Genomic DNA, 16,879 nt, shown 5'->3' with positions numbered 1-16,879 from the left:
ATGATTAATCAAACTAGTTTAGGTAGCATGTAAACTCCAGAGTTTATAAGGACCTGCGAATAATTTTCTCTCCAGACTGATAGGGGTCATTTCAGGAACAGGGTGGTGAGCTTTTCACTAGGCATATGGTTCATGTGTATCCTGCCAAAAATATATTGCCTTTATCTAGGGAACAGGACCATCTACAGGCAGGAGGGGTCAAAAAAGTCAAGATGGCAACTGCAACCACACCCTTGAAGCCATGTCCTTTTGTAATGTTCAATCCCAGTTGCCATCTTGACTTTTTTTTTACTCTACTCTGGACATCCTTGCTAGGGACACTTTACATTTAAAAAGACTAGATATTATTATTATTTGGATGTGCTCCTCACTGACCAATTTATTCTAGTTGCACCATGACAGCATAGTGTACAGTTGTATGAATATCTCCATGATGATAGTGTAATTTATTAGTGCAGCTGTTGTTAAGTTCTTTCGTGCTTTGACGTTCCGAACTTGTTACGATCCATATTGAGTAAAATGTTTAATATATTTGCTGAACATGTTCTCTTATTTGTTAAGCAATCTCTTGTCTTTTTATAAAATACAGAGCTTTCATCTTCGGGAGCTGGGGCTTCATCATATGAAGGTTTATAATCATATCTTGGAATGTAATTGATTTGCTTTCTTTGGTCTGAAGTAATATTTTCTTTACATCAAAAGAATTAAACCAAAGGCTTAAAGTTCTGTTAATGGCTGCAACAATACCTTGACATTTGTGTAAATAACATTGATGAGCTTGGCATGATTAAAAAAATTGCTTTTGGCTTTTGCATGGCTGTCTATCAGAGTTTCAGTGCAATTATCAGCTATCTGGCTATACGAGATCTGCGCTGCTAAAAGAGCTCTGGCCGCTTGGTGGTTTGAAGTCTCCGTGCCTCTCTTAGCTCAGTGAAAGTACAAGCACATGAACGGGTGTTATCTACAAAAGGTGGCCCAGTATAACATTGGTCAGCCTGGCCTTCATAGGCAGTGCTGGTGGGCTTTTGCAGAAAAATACATTGTAATACCTTGGGAAAACTGAATGCAAAATAAAGGAATGGCCAATGCCTGGCTCTCCACGCAGCTGCTGGGATTTCTCAGGCACGTATCGATGGGGGTTGGACTAAATGACCCTTCCAGCTCTGAGATCCTGGAGATTTGGGCCTTGTCTGCAACGAGTCCATGTTGGAACCAACTGCTGCAGAAGCTCAAGCAAGCTCTCTTAATAGAGTTCGAATTTGACAGACATAGGAGTTCCAAATATATTGTAAGTTGGTGTAGTAAGTCTTTAAGTCAGATGATTAAAGTGTCATGGACGGAAGGAAGGAAGGAAAGAAGGAAGGAAGGAAGGAAGGAAGGAAGGAAGGAAGGAAGGAAGGAAGGAAGGAAGGTCCCCACTGCATTCTCAATTTAAGTTTTGAGTTTGTTTCTTCAGATGGGCAGAGGCAAGAGACGGGAAGGCTCTGCCACCTTTAATTGGTGTGTAGACAAAGGAATGGCTGCAAGGACAGCTCTTTAAAACAACTCTTTATGCTACAGGATTTATTTGCATAAGATCAATTTCCAGACCTCTCTTATAACAGCCAATGCAATAAAAAGCCATAATTATCTCACTGTATGCTATTGAATACTAACCTTTTTGTCTGATATCCTTGATAGTAACAGTAGTTTTGATCAAATATGTGCAAACTGGCAAAAATCACTAATTTCTCTTTTCACTCTTTTATTAACGGTACCCTTGGATTGCCCATCCCTGATTTGCCGAACTGAATAAAGAAGCCCTTGTTCATAAGATAGCTAGTCAGTAATGTTTATGCCACGATTCTGCTCACTCACTGATATTTTGCAGTGGGCTTCCTTGAATGGCCAGATTTGGCCTAGTGGCTGCCACTTCCCAACCCCAGGCATACACTTAAGCAGATGGAACTGGTAGATTGGAGTGGCTACATGAATGGAAACAGTCATTAATATTTAAACTTTCTCCGTGTACATAGAATAAAATGTTCTTATTTTACTAACCACTAATATTTAACATTTGACCTTGCTATAACTAGATTCAGTTATCACACTATGAGCCTTAATGTATCCTAATAATGATGTTTGCTTATCAGCAAATACTGGAGAAACTGAAGTGGGCTTCTTACCAACGTTTGGACCTTGTTACCTGAACCTTTATGGAAGTCCAAGAGAATATACTGGATTTCCAGACCCATATGATGAGCTAAATTATGGAAAGGTTGGTTCTTGAATATTTCTAGAGAAAACATAAGCGTTTTGCGGTTTTGTTTCCACACAAATATGTTTGAAATTATGTTCCTTTTTGCAAAAAAAAAAATCGAGTTTGTTTTCCAAAATGATACAGAAATGAATTCTTTCAGTTATTAAAATTATTTTCTTTCCGCTATTATGAGGGTTAAGTGTGCTGAGGTTTTTTTTAGAACATTTAATGTGAAAAGGAAACCCTGTGCAAAACCCTATGTATGATGAAATTGCCAATTTCTTCACATTTAACTATGTATGTTGCATTTGAGTGAAGAATACCATGCAATTCTAGGCAGTGTGAAGAAAATGCGTCTTTTGACAATTGGATTTGATCGCAGAAAATAACTGATTTACAGCTTCATGCTTCATTGTAGGGTACAGTTTCATTAATTACTACTTCTGTATTGGCAGCATATTTTTTCAAATATTTCCGTTTTAAGATTTCAGTGTTTGTGCTGGAAATTCATGCACTGGATATACCAGAAAGCTTCTAGTCTAAACGGAATGTTTGAATTATTCTTCTCCGATGTCTTGCTGGAGAAGAACGCAATGCTTATGTCCAACCCACACTGACATCAGAAATAGAATGGTGCTGGGAAGTTATTTGCTGAAGACACAGAGTGTGACTTTTAATTTCTCCCCCACCTAAAACAATGTTTTGTAAAGCTGTGACTGAAAATATCTTTCAAATAACAGGAGTATCAGACCTTGGGACTAAGGGCCATAGGCTTCAAATATGGTACCCAAAATTGCATCGGTATTAAAAACTAAAAGTAATTTTTCCCCAAGTATCAACAAAAGTTGCACCCATTTACTAAATGCAGAATTTGTTGATTTATTGGTTTATTGATTTGATTTGATTTGATTTGTATGGCCACCCATCTCAACAAGTGTCTCTGGTTGATGAACAATCATAAAATAAATTAAAAACAACATTTCCATCATAATACAAAAATTAAAATTCACACTGAGGAGCAGCTGAGGAGAATGTTACAATTCATGGTTGTTAACCCAGACAGGAGACAGGACCCTTCACACGCTCAGGGCCCCAGGCCCAGGCACATAGCTAGGTCTTTAGAGCCTTATGAAAGGCCAGCAGGGTTGGGCCCATCCTATATTCCATGCAGGGAGCCGCTATGGCAGAAAAGGCACACCTCCTGGGCCCTGCCAACCGGCATTCCCTGGCCAACAGGATCTGGAGCATGTCCATCCTGCCGGCCCGGATTGGACAGGTAGAAACAACTGGGAAAAGACGTTTCCTCAGGTAACCTGATCCCAAGCCATGAAGGCCTTTAAAGGTAACCTTGAATTGCACCTGGAAACACACTGGCAACCAGTGCAGCTCATGGAGTAGTGATGTTACACATGCCGAGTAACTGACACTGTTTACTACCCACACAGCTGCATTCTGCGCCAGCTGAAGCTTCCAAATGCTTTTCAAGGGCAGCCCCATGTAGAGCACATTGCAGTAATCCAGGCAGGAGGTCACGAGGGCGTGAGTGACAGTGAGCAGGGCAATATAAATATAAAAATAAATATAAAAGGGCAAATGCCTCAAGTGTGCATAGGGGTGTAGAACATGCATATTCCTAGCTGGAGAGAGACTCACATATATGCACACACAACCTTGTTGCTTGACTAGTTTCCCTGGCCCTATTTAGCAGCCAGAACTGCGCATGTAGATCACTGCAAAGGAAGCTGGAATTGGACCAAGAAGTTGTACAGGAGGCACAAGGGGCCTCTCACTACTTTCTGCACACAGCAGCTGAGGATAATGTTGCAATCCACAGTTGTTAACCAGGATACGGGACCCTTATAAAATAAATAAATAAATAAAAATTCAAAACTCTTTTAAACTATTTCAGGCTCAACAAAACTCCCATCTTGGGACACCTGCTGAAACCTGCTTTCTTAGGTTCAGTAGCAAAGCTGGAATTGTGCATTATCAATATATTTATAAACAAAAGAAGTCTGTTGTTCCAGTCCATGGGATTCAGTATGCCAGTTAAAGAGTAATGTTTGTAATATAGAATATTATGCTAACTAGAGATTGAAGTAAACTGCTTGGGTTGCAGGGAGAAGGTGTATCTTACAGAGGCAGAATCCTGGTTGAACTCTCTACGCTCCTTGATAGCAAATCACGTTCTAATAAAATTGAAACGATACCCAGTGATGACGTATTAATTGTAGAGGTAAGTAGTATTTTGTTTCTCAGTAAACAACTATCATAGCCGGAAGCATCACTTAGCTGACCTTGGTTTGGAGCAGGCTAGTACTTAGATGGGACGCCCTCAGAAAATCTCAGGCCATAGGCTAGACTGGACAGTTTTAAAAAATTCCTAAGAGTAAACAATGGCAAACCTGCATGTTGTTGCCAAGATATCCGTGAAGACAGACAGACAGACAGATTATATAGAACGCAGTGAAGTGCTAAGAGTATACATATAATTTATTGCGGTCAAATGCCTAATGAAGTATTCTGCCCCGAAGTTTTTCTGCGCTTTTGTAGCATCCAAAACAAATTATTGTTGTTCTATTCCTTAAATATATATATATATATATATATATATATATATATATATATATATATATATATTTTGCATATCTGGCTAGCTATCTTTCCCCTCCAATACAGGAGGGGACAGAAGTTTTGCATGGTTGGTATTTTCAGCATAGAAGTCCATTTCTGATGTATAATTTAATTAGGTATTTGGTATCTCACTAACCTCCTTGTTAATGGGAATGCAATTTAAGAAGCTTTTCCTTTTTTAAAAAAGTAATCCATGAAAACCCTACGATTAGGTTCAGTCAGTAATATACTGCGTAGCATGGTGAAGTAAGCCAACCCGTTTGTTGCTCCCACAGAAATACCAGCGCAGAAGAAAGTACAGCCTCTGTGCTGTGTTTCATTCTGCCACCATGTTGCAAGATATTGGAGAGCCCATCCAGTTTGAGGTTAGCATTGGCAATTATGGCAATAAATTTGACACCACCTGTAAACCACTGGCGTCGACCACACAGTACAGCCGTGCCATATTTGATGGTGAGTATTGCAGTTGCAGATCTAGCCATGGTGACCTATTTAAAGGGGAAATATTTTTTACATCCAGGAATTCTGTCAGGGCTGTCAAGAGGGTATGGTCAAAAAAGTCAGGATGGTAGCCATGATGTTAAGATGCACATAAAAAGCAAGCAGCATTCCAATGGCACCATTAGTAGTCACCATCTTGACTTTTTGACAACACCCGTGAATTGTGTGAAATGGATCTCTCTCTCTCTCTCTCTTTCCATTTCCATTTCCATTTCCATTTGATGCTTTGTTATTTGCTTCCTATTTTTAAGCTACAATATTAGTTGCAGCACCTAGATGACCTTGGCTGATCTTCAGAAAAGCTAGCGGGTCAAATCTAGGATGAGAACACACCAAGAAATCGAAGCGTTCTAACCAGACCAGTGTTTCCCAAACTCCACAACTTTAAGATGTGGGGACTTCAACTTTTAGCTCAGGGCCAGTCATTCTTTCTCAGCCCAACCTACCTTGCAGGGTTGTTGTGGGGAAAAACTGGAGGAAGAAATGCAGTGTATGCTATTTTGAGCTCCTGGAGGAAAGAGGAAATATAAATCTAATGAAGTAAATAAATGACTGTTAACCTATTAATCTTAGGAAACTACTATTATTACTTACCGTGGTCAAACACAAAGCCAGTAGTGACACTGACTTCCTACTGGGAGGATATAAGTCACAGATTGGATCCTTTAAACTTGATTCTTGTCATGGTAGAAAAGTTGGTAAGTAATTCAGAACTATTTTAATAAATTATTATTAATTATTAATTATTTAATGTTAATGCCTGGATTATGAATTCCCAGTGTTATCCTTCTCCTTAGATTCATATCCATTTTCTAAGAATAGGCTGGTAACGCAGCATTCTCTTGTGCTGGGCTTTCCATTACCTCAAAAATAGCTGTGTTATCCCCAGTTACATTACACTAAAGTTAAAAGAAAATTATTACAATCTCTCAGTATTTCTAAACTATACATGCAAAAATCCTACCTGAGATCTTGTGATATTTCAAAGTTTTCATACAACTATAAATCATAGAAATCTTGTAAGACTTCAGGTAAGGGGAAGATCATTGAAAGCCTTGGAGGTTGCTAACTCCTGTTCTACAGAGAGGTGCGCACAATGTCTGAAATAAACTTGAATAACTGTGATAGGACTTTCCAGAATCATTATGGTGAATCATAAAATGAATCTGATGTTGGCTATTCAACTCTTCCCATGCATAGCAAGCAAACCTAACCGCTTTAAAATCAGGAATTCAAGCAAAGATGGCAGAAAACCAATTGGCAGAGATATGGCTGAAGCTAATTGATGAACTTATAGTGGACTTAAGGTAAGATGTCCCATATCTTTTTTCTCAATGGCTGTCCCAAAACTTAGATTGCTAAGTATCCCTGTAGTTATGGAGGGGAGGAGGTCCTGTTAAGCTTAAAGAACCTGGTAATAAATGAAGAGGAGAGAAGATACCTACAGGAATAGCAACAAAGGCATCCTCAGGAGAGGTCAATAAAGTTAAGATGGCAGCCGAGACCACATGATCAATGCCCTGCCCTCTTTTTATATGTCTCACGTAAAAAAGAGGGATGGGACTTTATCATATGATCACAACCTCCGTCTTGACCTTTTTGATACACTCCCTCCCATGCATGCCCCCGAAGCAACATTTATTCAAAACTGATGTGTTACAAAAAACACAATTTTGTTTTTGTAGAACAATCCAAAAACGAAAATATATGTAAATATGTACTTCTTTAAAGAAATAAAAGCTTGGGCATTTTAAAAGGTTGTTAAAAATACAGTCCTTTGGTAACAAACATGAGAACTGAATTTGTACAGAATTCTGAGTTTTCTTTTTTATTTTTTTTACAAGAGAAAACAACAGCAATGACTGACAATAGTTTTGATCAGCAATGTACTGAATAGACACAACAGCAAAAAGAGACAACAATTGCATTATTCTCCTTTGAGATTGCTTCCTAGGCTTTCTCTACAGTGGTTGAGGATGGTCCTGGAAATTCAATTTCACAGAGTTATACCAAATTTATTCAGCTACTCCAACCACAGCATTATTTGCTCTCACATAGATAAAAGAGTAAAATCTGAGTTTAAGGCTTACCTCTCTTAGCCCTGGTTTCATTCTGAGTGCTTTGAAGCCAAGAATGGATCAGCTAGGCAGTTCAAACTATATAATAAAGATCCAGCTTCATATTTCATCCAAGACTTTTTACAGCATTGCTGAAAAACCAGTAGAAATACCTCCTACAGATTCAGGAAGGAGGAATTTTCTAGGACCTTCTGGCAGCAATTAACAGTGGTATCACAAATAGGAACCCAGCTTTATTTTGGCACTTCTTTGCTTCCCATTCCATCACTGGGGACTTTCATTCTCCTCTCTCCCACCAGCAACAGTGCAGGAGGATCATTGTAAGACATCATATGCACAAGATTTGTCTGAATCAGATCTAGAGCTTAACATCAGTCTGCTTCTTGCTTAAGCCCCGTCTCATGTTCTGAAATAATAGGCCTTGTTAAACAACTTAAGCCTGGTAAAGTCCTAAGTAACATCATCATTGCTGAAATCCTATATAGTATTTTAGACTTCTGTTTTAGCTTCCCTGTTTACTTACATCAGGTTTACTGTGCAAATTCCAAAGAACTGGAGTTTAGTTACTAAAGTCCCCAAAAGGGCAACCAAGATTTATCGTCCAGCTATTGTTGCATCAGCCTTTTAAGCATAATAAGTAAGCTTTATGCCAAACATTTACATAATAAACCATTTCATTAGAAATTCAAAGCATGTTTTAACTGATAAGCAGCTGGACCCTTAATGTTTGATCATGCCCTTATACTTCAACACTGAAGAAAAAATATTCATCTAGCCCATGCTCTGCACTATACACCACATTTATTGACTTTAACCTCATTTCCAGGACAAAACTGGGGGATAAACTGATAAACATGATCATAGATAGATAGCTATTTAAGAACTCCAGAATGCAAGTTCACTGCAACATGCAAGGCCACTGTACTAAAGAAATTCCAACTTGAAGAGGAGTAAGACAGGATATATTTTGGCTCCCCTGCTCTTTAATTTCTGCATCAAGCCTCTTGTGGCCAAAATAAGTAATTTAGAACACTGTCCCCCAAAACTAGCTAATAGGCACATTGCAACTTTATTGTGTGCAGATGACGTAGTCCTTCCGTCACAAACATCAACCAGGCTAAAATGAACTCCACGTACCCTAGCCATTTATTGTTCTGAAGAAGTACTCGAGATTAACTACACTAAAACCAAGGTTTTAATTTGTGCAACATGATCTATAAGGTATGCTTGGGGGCTAAATGGCCAGACCCGAAAGGAAGTTAAAATATTTGGGCATCATCTTTCATAGCTTGACCAAACGCCACACACATCAAACCTATGTAATCCAAACTGCACAAAAATCAGAGACAGCTATACTGTACCATCCTTCCAGGGGGAGGGGCTCATCTCAGCAGCACAAAAGCTTTATTTGGCCAAGGCACAGATACAACTTTTATTTGGAACTCAGTTCCTTTGCCCTTCTGTGAAACATTCAGTCTAAATTTTTAAGGACTATATTTCAAGTGGCCCTTTGTGTGGCTAATGTGGTACTAAGGAGGAAGGCAGGTTTGACTAAAGTAAAAATGGGTTCATGGACTTGTATTCTTGCCCACCTGTATTCTTGCCCACCAAAAAAGTCATTGTTTTCCCCAGAAGGTCTGGGTTCTTGGCTTATAGTGGCCAATTATAAATCAACATGGAAAAGGACATCCCCTCAAGAATTGCAACTCTGTCAAGAGAGGCCATTCTGATGTTGGGATACAACTGAGCACTTACCATACTTAAGCAGTGTGCTAGATATTTGGAAGCGCAGCAGGATGTCCTACCCATGGGGTCCTGAATTGTCATGCCCCCTTTTTAAGCCAGCAGGATACTTAAAGAAACAAAACCCCCAAAGAGCACTAACATTAGCACATTTCAATGCCTTCCCAACAACTGTACTTGAGGGTGTAGTGGAGAAAATAAATCTTAACAAACAAAAATGGAGGCTGCACCCTCCCCCACCTCCCCAATCTTTGAGATACAACCAGGGTCAAACTCAGTTCATCTCTTTGCCTAATCCCATCAGAGCCAAATTGACCCTCCCTGCCCCCAGACAAAGCCTGCTATAATCAAATCAAAGAAGAGAAGCCTCCTCGCCAGCTCACAGTACAACCTAAGGGCAGCCCCTTACAAGAAAATTGCAGCCTAGAGAAACCCCAGCCTTCCATCCTCCATCAGCTGATGGCCTCAACATTCCACCTGCTTTGCAATGAACTTCCTCAGCTCTGCTGCCCTCCTGAATGGCCCATTTTGCCTAACAATAGAACTAACCCCAGGTACACAGACAATGACCTACTTAGCTTTTCCCAAACTGGCCAGCAAATCATTCCTAGGACTTCCCACCTTGTAGCCCCCAACTTCTATAAAAATCTTTGTTTTTCCTTTCTTGTAAAACAGGTACTCAAGATGGTTGCAGTAAACATGGTTCTTCTCTTTCAATAAACAGTTTTTCCCTTGTGGCATTTGTTGCGTTCAATGTTTTCCATCATGGTTTCTTAAGATCCCTGGGGCATTACTACATTGCATTAGATTGCTGGTGATATTTACGACCTTCTAAGTATTTGCTGAATGAAATTTAATTACTAAAAAATTACTGGCATGTTTTTTCAGTAAGGAGTTGCCTCATTTAGAAGGAAAGCAGAACGTCACCATCCTTGACACACAGATCCTCAAACTGCGGCTCAGGTCCCTCCATCAGATTCAGGAAGCAGCAGTTAGACTGAGGAATGAAGCCATGGACGTGAAGGCCACTCTGTCAGACATTGAAGATTGGCTGGATAGATTAATACAACTAACTGAAGAGGTGAATGAACTGTATGTGTGTTATGCGTGTGTATATGTCTGTGCATGTATTCACTTGGGTTCCCATGGGCAAAGGACAAGAACAGTGCATCATGATGCCGTGACACAAATGACATGACTGACCTACTTATGTCAGCTGCCATGACGCCAATAACATAATTGTGTCATTTGCAAGTTGACGTCATGAGCCACATGACATCACTTTGACATAATTTTGGCTTGTTACAGATGGTGCTACAGATGCCTGTGTGTATTGCATATGGGGGGGGGGGCATTTGTATATGTATATGACAGTCTTTGCAAGATCTGTGGCATATCACCTGGCATTGAAAACAAGTTGGCCTAGGAAGGACTTGAGAAAGGGCCCTTTCACTGATGAAATGTTTCCCAGGAAGTCTTCAAATAATATCAGACATTAGTAAGATATACATCTATTTTCATAAAAGCTATTTTGTTGTTCTCTTCTTAATTGAAAACAAAAGCCACAAAACAGCATGCCTGATGTGTTTGTTTGGATGATTCGGGGAGAGAAGAGGCTGGCCTATGCACGCGTTCCTGCTCATGAGGTTCTACATTCAACAACATGTCCTGAAGCATCTGGCAAATATTGTGGGAAAACTCAGACCATCTTTTTAAAGGTAATGTTAACTCCAACTCCATGTATACCTGCTCAAACTGGGAGGCCCCAGTGCTTGCTCAAGTCTATGACCAGTGAATTAGTCATTTTTAGACCACATTTGGTGCAGTATCAGAGGGAGAATGCAACTTTTAAATCAATAGATAAGCCCAGGCTTCTTTTGTTTGTGAATATGGTAACTCTTTTCTCCTAATCTGTCCAAATCAGAATTTCCCATGCCATTTCCTTAGTAAATAAAAGAAGTAAATGCAGCAATTTTCCTCAATCTGGTGGAGATCCTGGGAATTATAGACCCAATATGGCTGAAGGATGCCAGGCTGGAGAAAACTGAAATAGACATTTCAGTGGGCAAAAAAGTCCTGTTCATAGAGATGTCTGTCTGCTTTTAGCTTATGTGACTGATACCACTCTGCTTCAGAATAATTATCTCTGTAATTAATGAAATCATCAGCATAAGTTGGCCATGTCCTCCCAGTAGCAATGCTACTTTAGCACAGTGTAGGCTCCAACACAAACTACTTATTGCCAACTCCCACTACTAAAAACTAAGACCAGAAAGGCCCTCCCTGCATTGCTGATGGTTTTGCCTAGGGAACTGTTAGCCCATTGGCCAGTGTTGCATTCAGTCACTCTTCTCAAGATTGTTGCTGTCATGTACCATTCTCCAGGGTTGATCCCTTGTATTCTAGCGGCAAACTCAGAAAAATAACCTGTTCAAAAAGATGAAAAAAGGCCCTTGGAAGAACATGCCATTTGTGTTTTTTAAACTCTGAAGCAGGGGTAGAGAGTCTGTGACCTCTCGTCCCCATCTCCCTGGTCAGCCATGCTGGCTGAGGCTGATAAGAGCTGGTCCAGCAATATTTGGAAGACCAACCCTGCTCTAAAAGTCAGGAAATAAGACCGAATTGTGCTTCCAATTCCAGTTCAGAAAAAAGTGGTATCTCAAGTGTTATGGTGTCTCAACATAACAATACTGATCTTCAATCCTGCTTACGGTAAGGAAATATTAGCAGTGATTACAATCTTCATTCTCAGAACTGGGTAGTGGCAAGGCATTGTAGGATGACAACCGGGAATGGAAAAACAGGAAATAGATTAACCGTCTGGCTGTGTTTGCTTCCTCTACATAGGCAAATCAAGGACAAGTTTATACTTTGAACCTCTCTGTTTTTCATTTTCTACGCTTTTGAAATAGCCTCTGGCAGAAAAACACAAGCTACCCAGTGGGGCACAAGTCATGGAAATCTGTACTGTGTGTCTTTTATTGTGATGAAGTCACCTTGGAAGTGACCCTTTCTCTCTCTTTCTCTTTATTAAAACATGCTCTAGTACCCACAAGACAAAAACAACAATGTCAAAATACCAGCGCAGCTGCGAGTCAATTTTTGGCTTGGCATGAGTGCAATCGAAAAAAAATTCAATAGCTTTGCAGAAGGAACATTCAGTGTCTTTGCTGAAATGGTACGTGCCCTAATGATTACTGTGTCACTCTGGGAACTTGAGGTTTGCCCCTAACACTAATATTCTGAAATCAGGCCTCAGGGATTGTTTTTCTTGTCCTCCTTTCTCATGTCTCCTGGGGGGTTGAAAAGCTAACAGCGAAAGAGAATTTTACTTCTGTAATGTTGTATAGCTCCTGTTCATTTTAGTGGAAGGTGCATGGGAGACATTTACAGTGGATTCTGCCAAATACGCTTGATCAAACTGGTAGTACAACTACTTGTCCCAACATTGTCATCAAACTGGAATTCTGATCTTAGTTTTTTCCTCTATTATTTAGCGTGCTGCATTAATATTTAGATTAATAGGTCTATCACTGGTATTGCACGTTGCTGTCTGAAAACATGCAAAATGATTGGGTCGTTTTGTATTTCTGTATTTATTCTTTTGCATGTCTTGAGTGCCCATGAACAGAAAGGTAGGATATAAAGCGATAAACAATTCAGCAGGAGCCATGTCCTAGATAACTTTTGTACAGCCTCATAGCTTGGCATGATAGCACTCTTCCCAGTGTTTTGAATTAAAGGACCTATTTTGGCCTGTTACAGCCCAGAGCTTGATTTTGAAGTTAGCAGGTGCTGCAGCTCAGACACACCTGTGATACATGACAGGTAAATGTTTTGTGGTTGGAGGCTGTATTTTTTTTTAGTGATGCAGTAATATCACCAGAGCAGATGGGTCTGAAATCTCAGCTCTTCTTGAGGAGGGAAGGATAAGCAAAATTGGTACTGGAACATAAATTCAGCCATTTTTCTTCCCAAAATGAATTAACAATTTCCCCTGGATTCAGGGGAAAGATCTAAGAGGGGGAGTTCTACAGGCCACAAAAACTTGGCTGGGGGGGGCTATAGGGATATGCAGGCCATATAGCTGGGTTATATTTGGATCTACTGCTGTCACTAGAGCAGTGTTTCTCAACCTTGGCAACTTTAAGATGTGTGGACTTCAACTCTCAGAATTCCCCAGCCAGCAAGGGGAATTCTGGGAGTTGAAGTCCACACATCTTAAAGTTGCCAAGGTTGAGAAACACTGCATTAGAGGGTGAGAGAGATTTGTGAATCCCCAAATTTTCATTCATTCTATAGTCCTAAAGCCTCCCCTTAGCTAAAGCTCTACAAAGATTCCCATGACTTTAGACTCATTAGAAAATCACCCAGGCTTTATTTGTGAGGCCAGCAAAGTCGGTCCTTGGCTTCTTCCATGATCTGCATGGATTTTTAACTAATTCCAGAAGTTTTATTTTTGGAAATAATTTTAGGGCTTTTCCTGACATAACTCACAGGCCTGGGATGAATACAGGGGGATCATTGTAAAGCCAATGCATATTATTAGGAGATTTTCAAACTGTTTGTAAGGTCATGAGAGAAATGTGGAAGGAAGGTGTGTTTTTATGTTAAAAAAAATAAAGATATATCTGCTGGGGAAGTTCCTTGAGCATTGATGTATAAGCCTGAACATTTCTTGGGCTGGGGAAGAGGGGCAATTCATACCTGGTATGAAAATGTATTTTCTATGTATGCCGAAAAATTCCAAGATCTGTTTTTTGACATCTACAATTTTAAAATGATGCATTAGGGAGCAGGGGATGGGAAGACAAAGAAGAGCCTGGAAATCCTGTGACTAGGAATTATGGAGTAATCAGGAGGGGATCAGATTGGGAATGGCTGGAGTGATGATATTGACTGGGAGGGCTGGAGTATAAAGACATTTCAAACATGAATCTGACTTTTTGTTTTGATGGCATTGACACAGTACAGCTTCCTTTAAATTTCTAAAGTTGTATTTACTTTTTTGACAACAGTATGAGAACCAGGCACTTATGTTTGGAAAGTGGGGAACTAAAGGGCTTGTTGGCCGCCACAAGTTTTCTGATGTCACAGGAAAAATCAAACTGAAACGAGAATATTTTTTGCCTCCCCAAGGATGGGAGTGGGAAGACGACTGGTTCGTGGATCCTGAAAGAAGGTCAGATTTTGGCTTGGATTCTTCTCGTAAAATGGAGTGGGGAAGAAAGCTTATGTAATTTCCTTTGGAGGAAATATCATACCTTTTGCCGAAAGAGAGGAAGGCAAGAAAATGCTAACTTTTCTTGCAAAGCAGTTCTATTAAAACCTGTTTATGGTCAAGGGGAGGTAACAGTAGAAAGGCTGCCTTAAATTATGAATGTTGAGAAGAGGGCTGATGTGTGCAAGCTTGTTCTGACACTGCTGGAGAAGCCAGCCAGGCTGTATGCTATCCCAGGGAGCTTTCCTAACTATGCTATGACAAGGTCTTCCCAAAGATTTTCAGAGGCAAACCTAAGTTTCATAGGACAGAAGAGGACCTTGACTGAATCAAAGTAAGCTACTGAATATAACTTGGCCAACAGAACAATTTTTTTTTTAACCTCAGCTGTCAGCATTTGGAAGGAAGGAATACATTTTCTCAATTAGCATTTTAATAACATTTTGTTTACTTTTTGATGCATCTATCTTCACTGATTATGACATCTCTGTGAAGATAGAAGATAAGTGGGAGATAGGGGCATACCCCCAGTTTTGAAGCATACTCCCGAGTCTTGCACAGATCCTATACGTCAATATTCCTACTTCTATTAACTGTAGTAGAATTACTTCTTCATAATGGATAGACAATATGTCATTCAGGAAAGTTGATGCTGGTGTTTCATTCCTGAGCAAAACATCCACTATTTTTCTCTCCAAACTTCTTGCTGTATAAAGTGCCTAAACAAATTGAGAAAATGTATAGCATATTGGGAACCCTAAAAACTGTGCCTGTGGACCCTACATGGATGGGCAGAATATCTAGAGCGGCCTGCCTGTTGCTTGGATGTTTCCAAACAATGCATGTCAGCCACCTCCTTTCCACCATGTTCTGCTATCCACTATCTTTGCTATCTTTTTGGCATCCTTGCCTTCTTCCCTTTTGCTACGCTCACCATCATGTTAACCTACCTTTCCTACCTGATTGCTTTCTCTGATTCTATCCCCAACCAGCTCAGTCCATGTACTGGGTCCACTCCCTCCCAACTCTCCTCCTTTGCAGTGCATTTTAGGTCTTGCCCACTGCCACTGCCCCCTCCAATTTTCTCCTCTGGTTTTAACCAATGATCTTCTTCTATGGTGCTTATTTATTTATGAAACAAATGTGTACGATCAACCAGAGGAACTCTGGATGGTGAACAAGGATAAAAACTTAATATAATTATCAAATTAATTTAAAGAAAGAAAAAAGAAAGAAAAATAAAGTTGAGGCCCCCATCAAAAATGTCATACCCGTAAACCACACACAACATTGCCAGAGCTTCATTAACATACTGGCTCCGGGGGAAAGGCTGTTCTATAAGAGAGAACCATGACAGGGAAGGCACACGTTCTAGGCCCCACCAGGTAACACTGCTTCACCGAAGAGACCTGGAGCATGCCTACTGAACCAGGTGGTGGATGGGTAGAAATCATCAGGGATAGGCGTTTCTGCAAATTACTTGGCCCCATGCCATGAAAGGCTTTAAAGGTGGCAACTGACACCTAAATTGCACCTGTAATCCTATTGGGAGCCAGTGCAGCTCACGTAGCAGCGGTGTTACATGGAGTACCATATGTGCATATTACCATACATGCCACTGCATTCTGGACCAGCTGAAGTTTCCAAATGCTCTTCAAGGGTAGCCCCATATAGAGCACGTTGCAACAGTCCAGTCAGGAGGTGACTGAGCAATATGAACAGTAACTCCCAATCTAGGAACCATGAGCAATATGAACAGTAACTCCCAATCTAGGAACGGGTGCAACAAGTGTACAACATGTATTTGTGTGAAGTCTCTCCTGGCCACAACTGCCACCTGCTCCTCAAGCAAGAACAGTGAGTCCAGGATTGCACATCAGCTCTGCCTGGGGGAATGTAACCCCAGCAAACATTAAAGAGAGCAAATCACTAAGTACAGGGGGGCCTAAAATCCAAAACCACTCAGTCTTCTCAGGGTTGAGTCAAGCCAGTTATTCCCCATCCAGACCCGTATAGCCTCAAGGCCCTGGGAAAACACCTTGACTGCATCACTTGGATGGCCTGGGACAGAGATACATAACTGAGTATCATCAACATACTGATGATACTTGATCCCCATGCTGACAGATGACCTCACCCAGCAATTTCATGTAGGAACGAAGATGGATATATTACATCCATCCCAAACCCACCATCATCCACAAACATGATCAATGCCTAACTGCAACAGGTTCCAGATAATCTGCTTCCTCCAGCTGTAGACCTACCATCTTCTCAACAACCAGAAAGGGAAGGTTGGAGACTGGATGAAATTGTCCAGTGCTGAGAAGGAGGCAGAATAATGCCACTATTAAGGCACATGGAATTGTTCCCTCCCACAAAGAAGCATTTGCCACCACTTGGCCCAGCCACATGTCACCTCCTGGGAGGTCTTGACCAACCAGAAAGGATATGGACCTAACA

General features: G+C 40.5%; 1 protein-coding gene across 3 annotated transcripts in view; it reads left to right on the top strand.

Annotated features, from left to right (window-relative positions):
- The window catches only part of MYOF (myoferlin), a 103,626-nt gene that overhangs the window by 48,621 nt on the left and 38,126 nt on the right, over positions 1–16,879 (top strand). For all 3 annotated transcript variants that reach the window (XR_015793560.1, XM_007431764.3, XM_025168908.2), the window contains 10 exons: positions 590–628; positions 2,133–2,257; positions 4,359–4,475; positions 5,149–5,326; positions 5,948–6,072; positions 6,575–6,681; positions 10,084–10,276; positions 10,758–10,913; positions 12,242–12,373; positions 14,214–14,377. Coding sequence is in view for 2 of the 3 variants with exons in the window: in XM_007431764.3 (XP_007431826.1) it covers positions 590–628; positions 2,133–2,257; positions 4,359–4,475; positions 5,149–5,326; positions 5,948–6,072; positions 6,575–6,681; positions 10,084–10,276; positions 10,758–10,913; positions 12,242–12,373; positions 14,214–14,377 (1,336 nt within the window). In the remaining variant the exon portion in view is untranslated. The remainder of the gene's footprint in view (positions 1–589; positions 629–2,132; positions 2,258–4,358; positions 4,476–5,148; positions 5,327–5,947; positions 6,073–6,574; positions 6,682–10,083; positions 10,277–10,757; positions 10,914–12,241; positions 12,374–14,213; positions 14,378–16,879) is intronic.

The sequence above is a fragment of the Python bivittatus genome, unplaced genomic scaffold, assembly GCF_059951505.1.
Source record: "Python bivittatus isolate LINGU-HERP-01145 unplaced genomic scaffold, Pbiv_v1 ctg000780_np1212, whole genome shotgun sequence".
NCBI lineage: Eukaryota > Metazoa > Chordata > Lepidosauria > Squamata > Pythonidae > Python > Python bivittatus.
The sequence above is the reverse complement of the archived record's forward strand: the minus strand, read 5'-3'. Positions and strand labels throughout refer to the sequence as shown.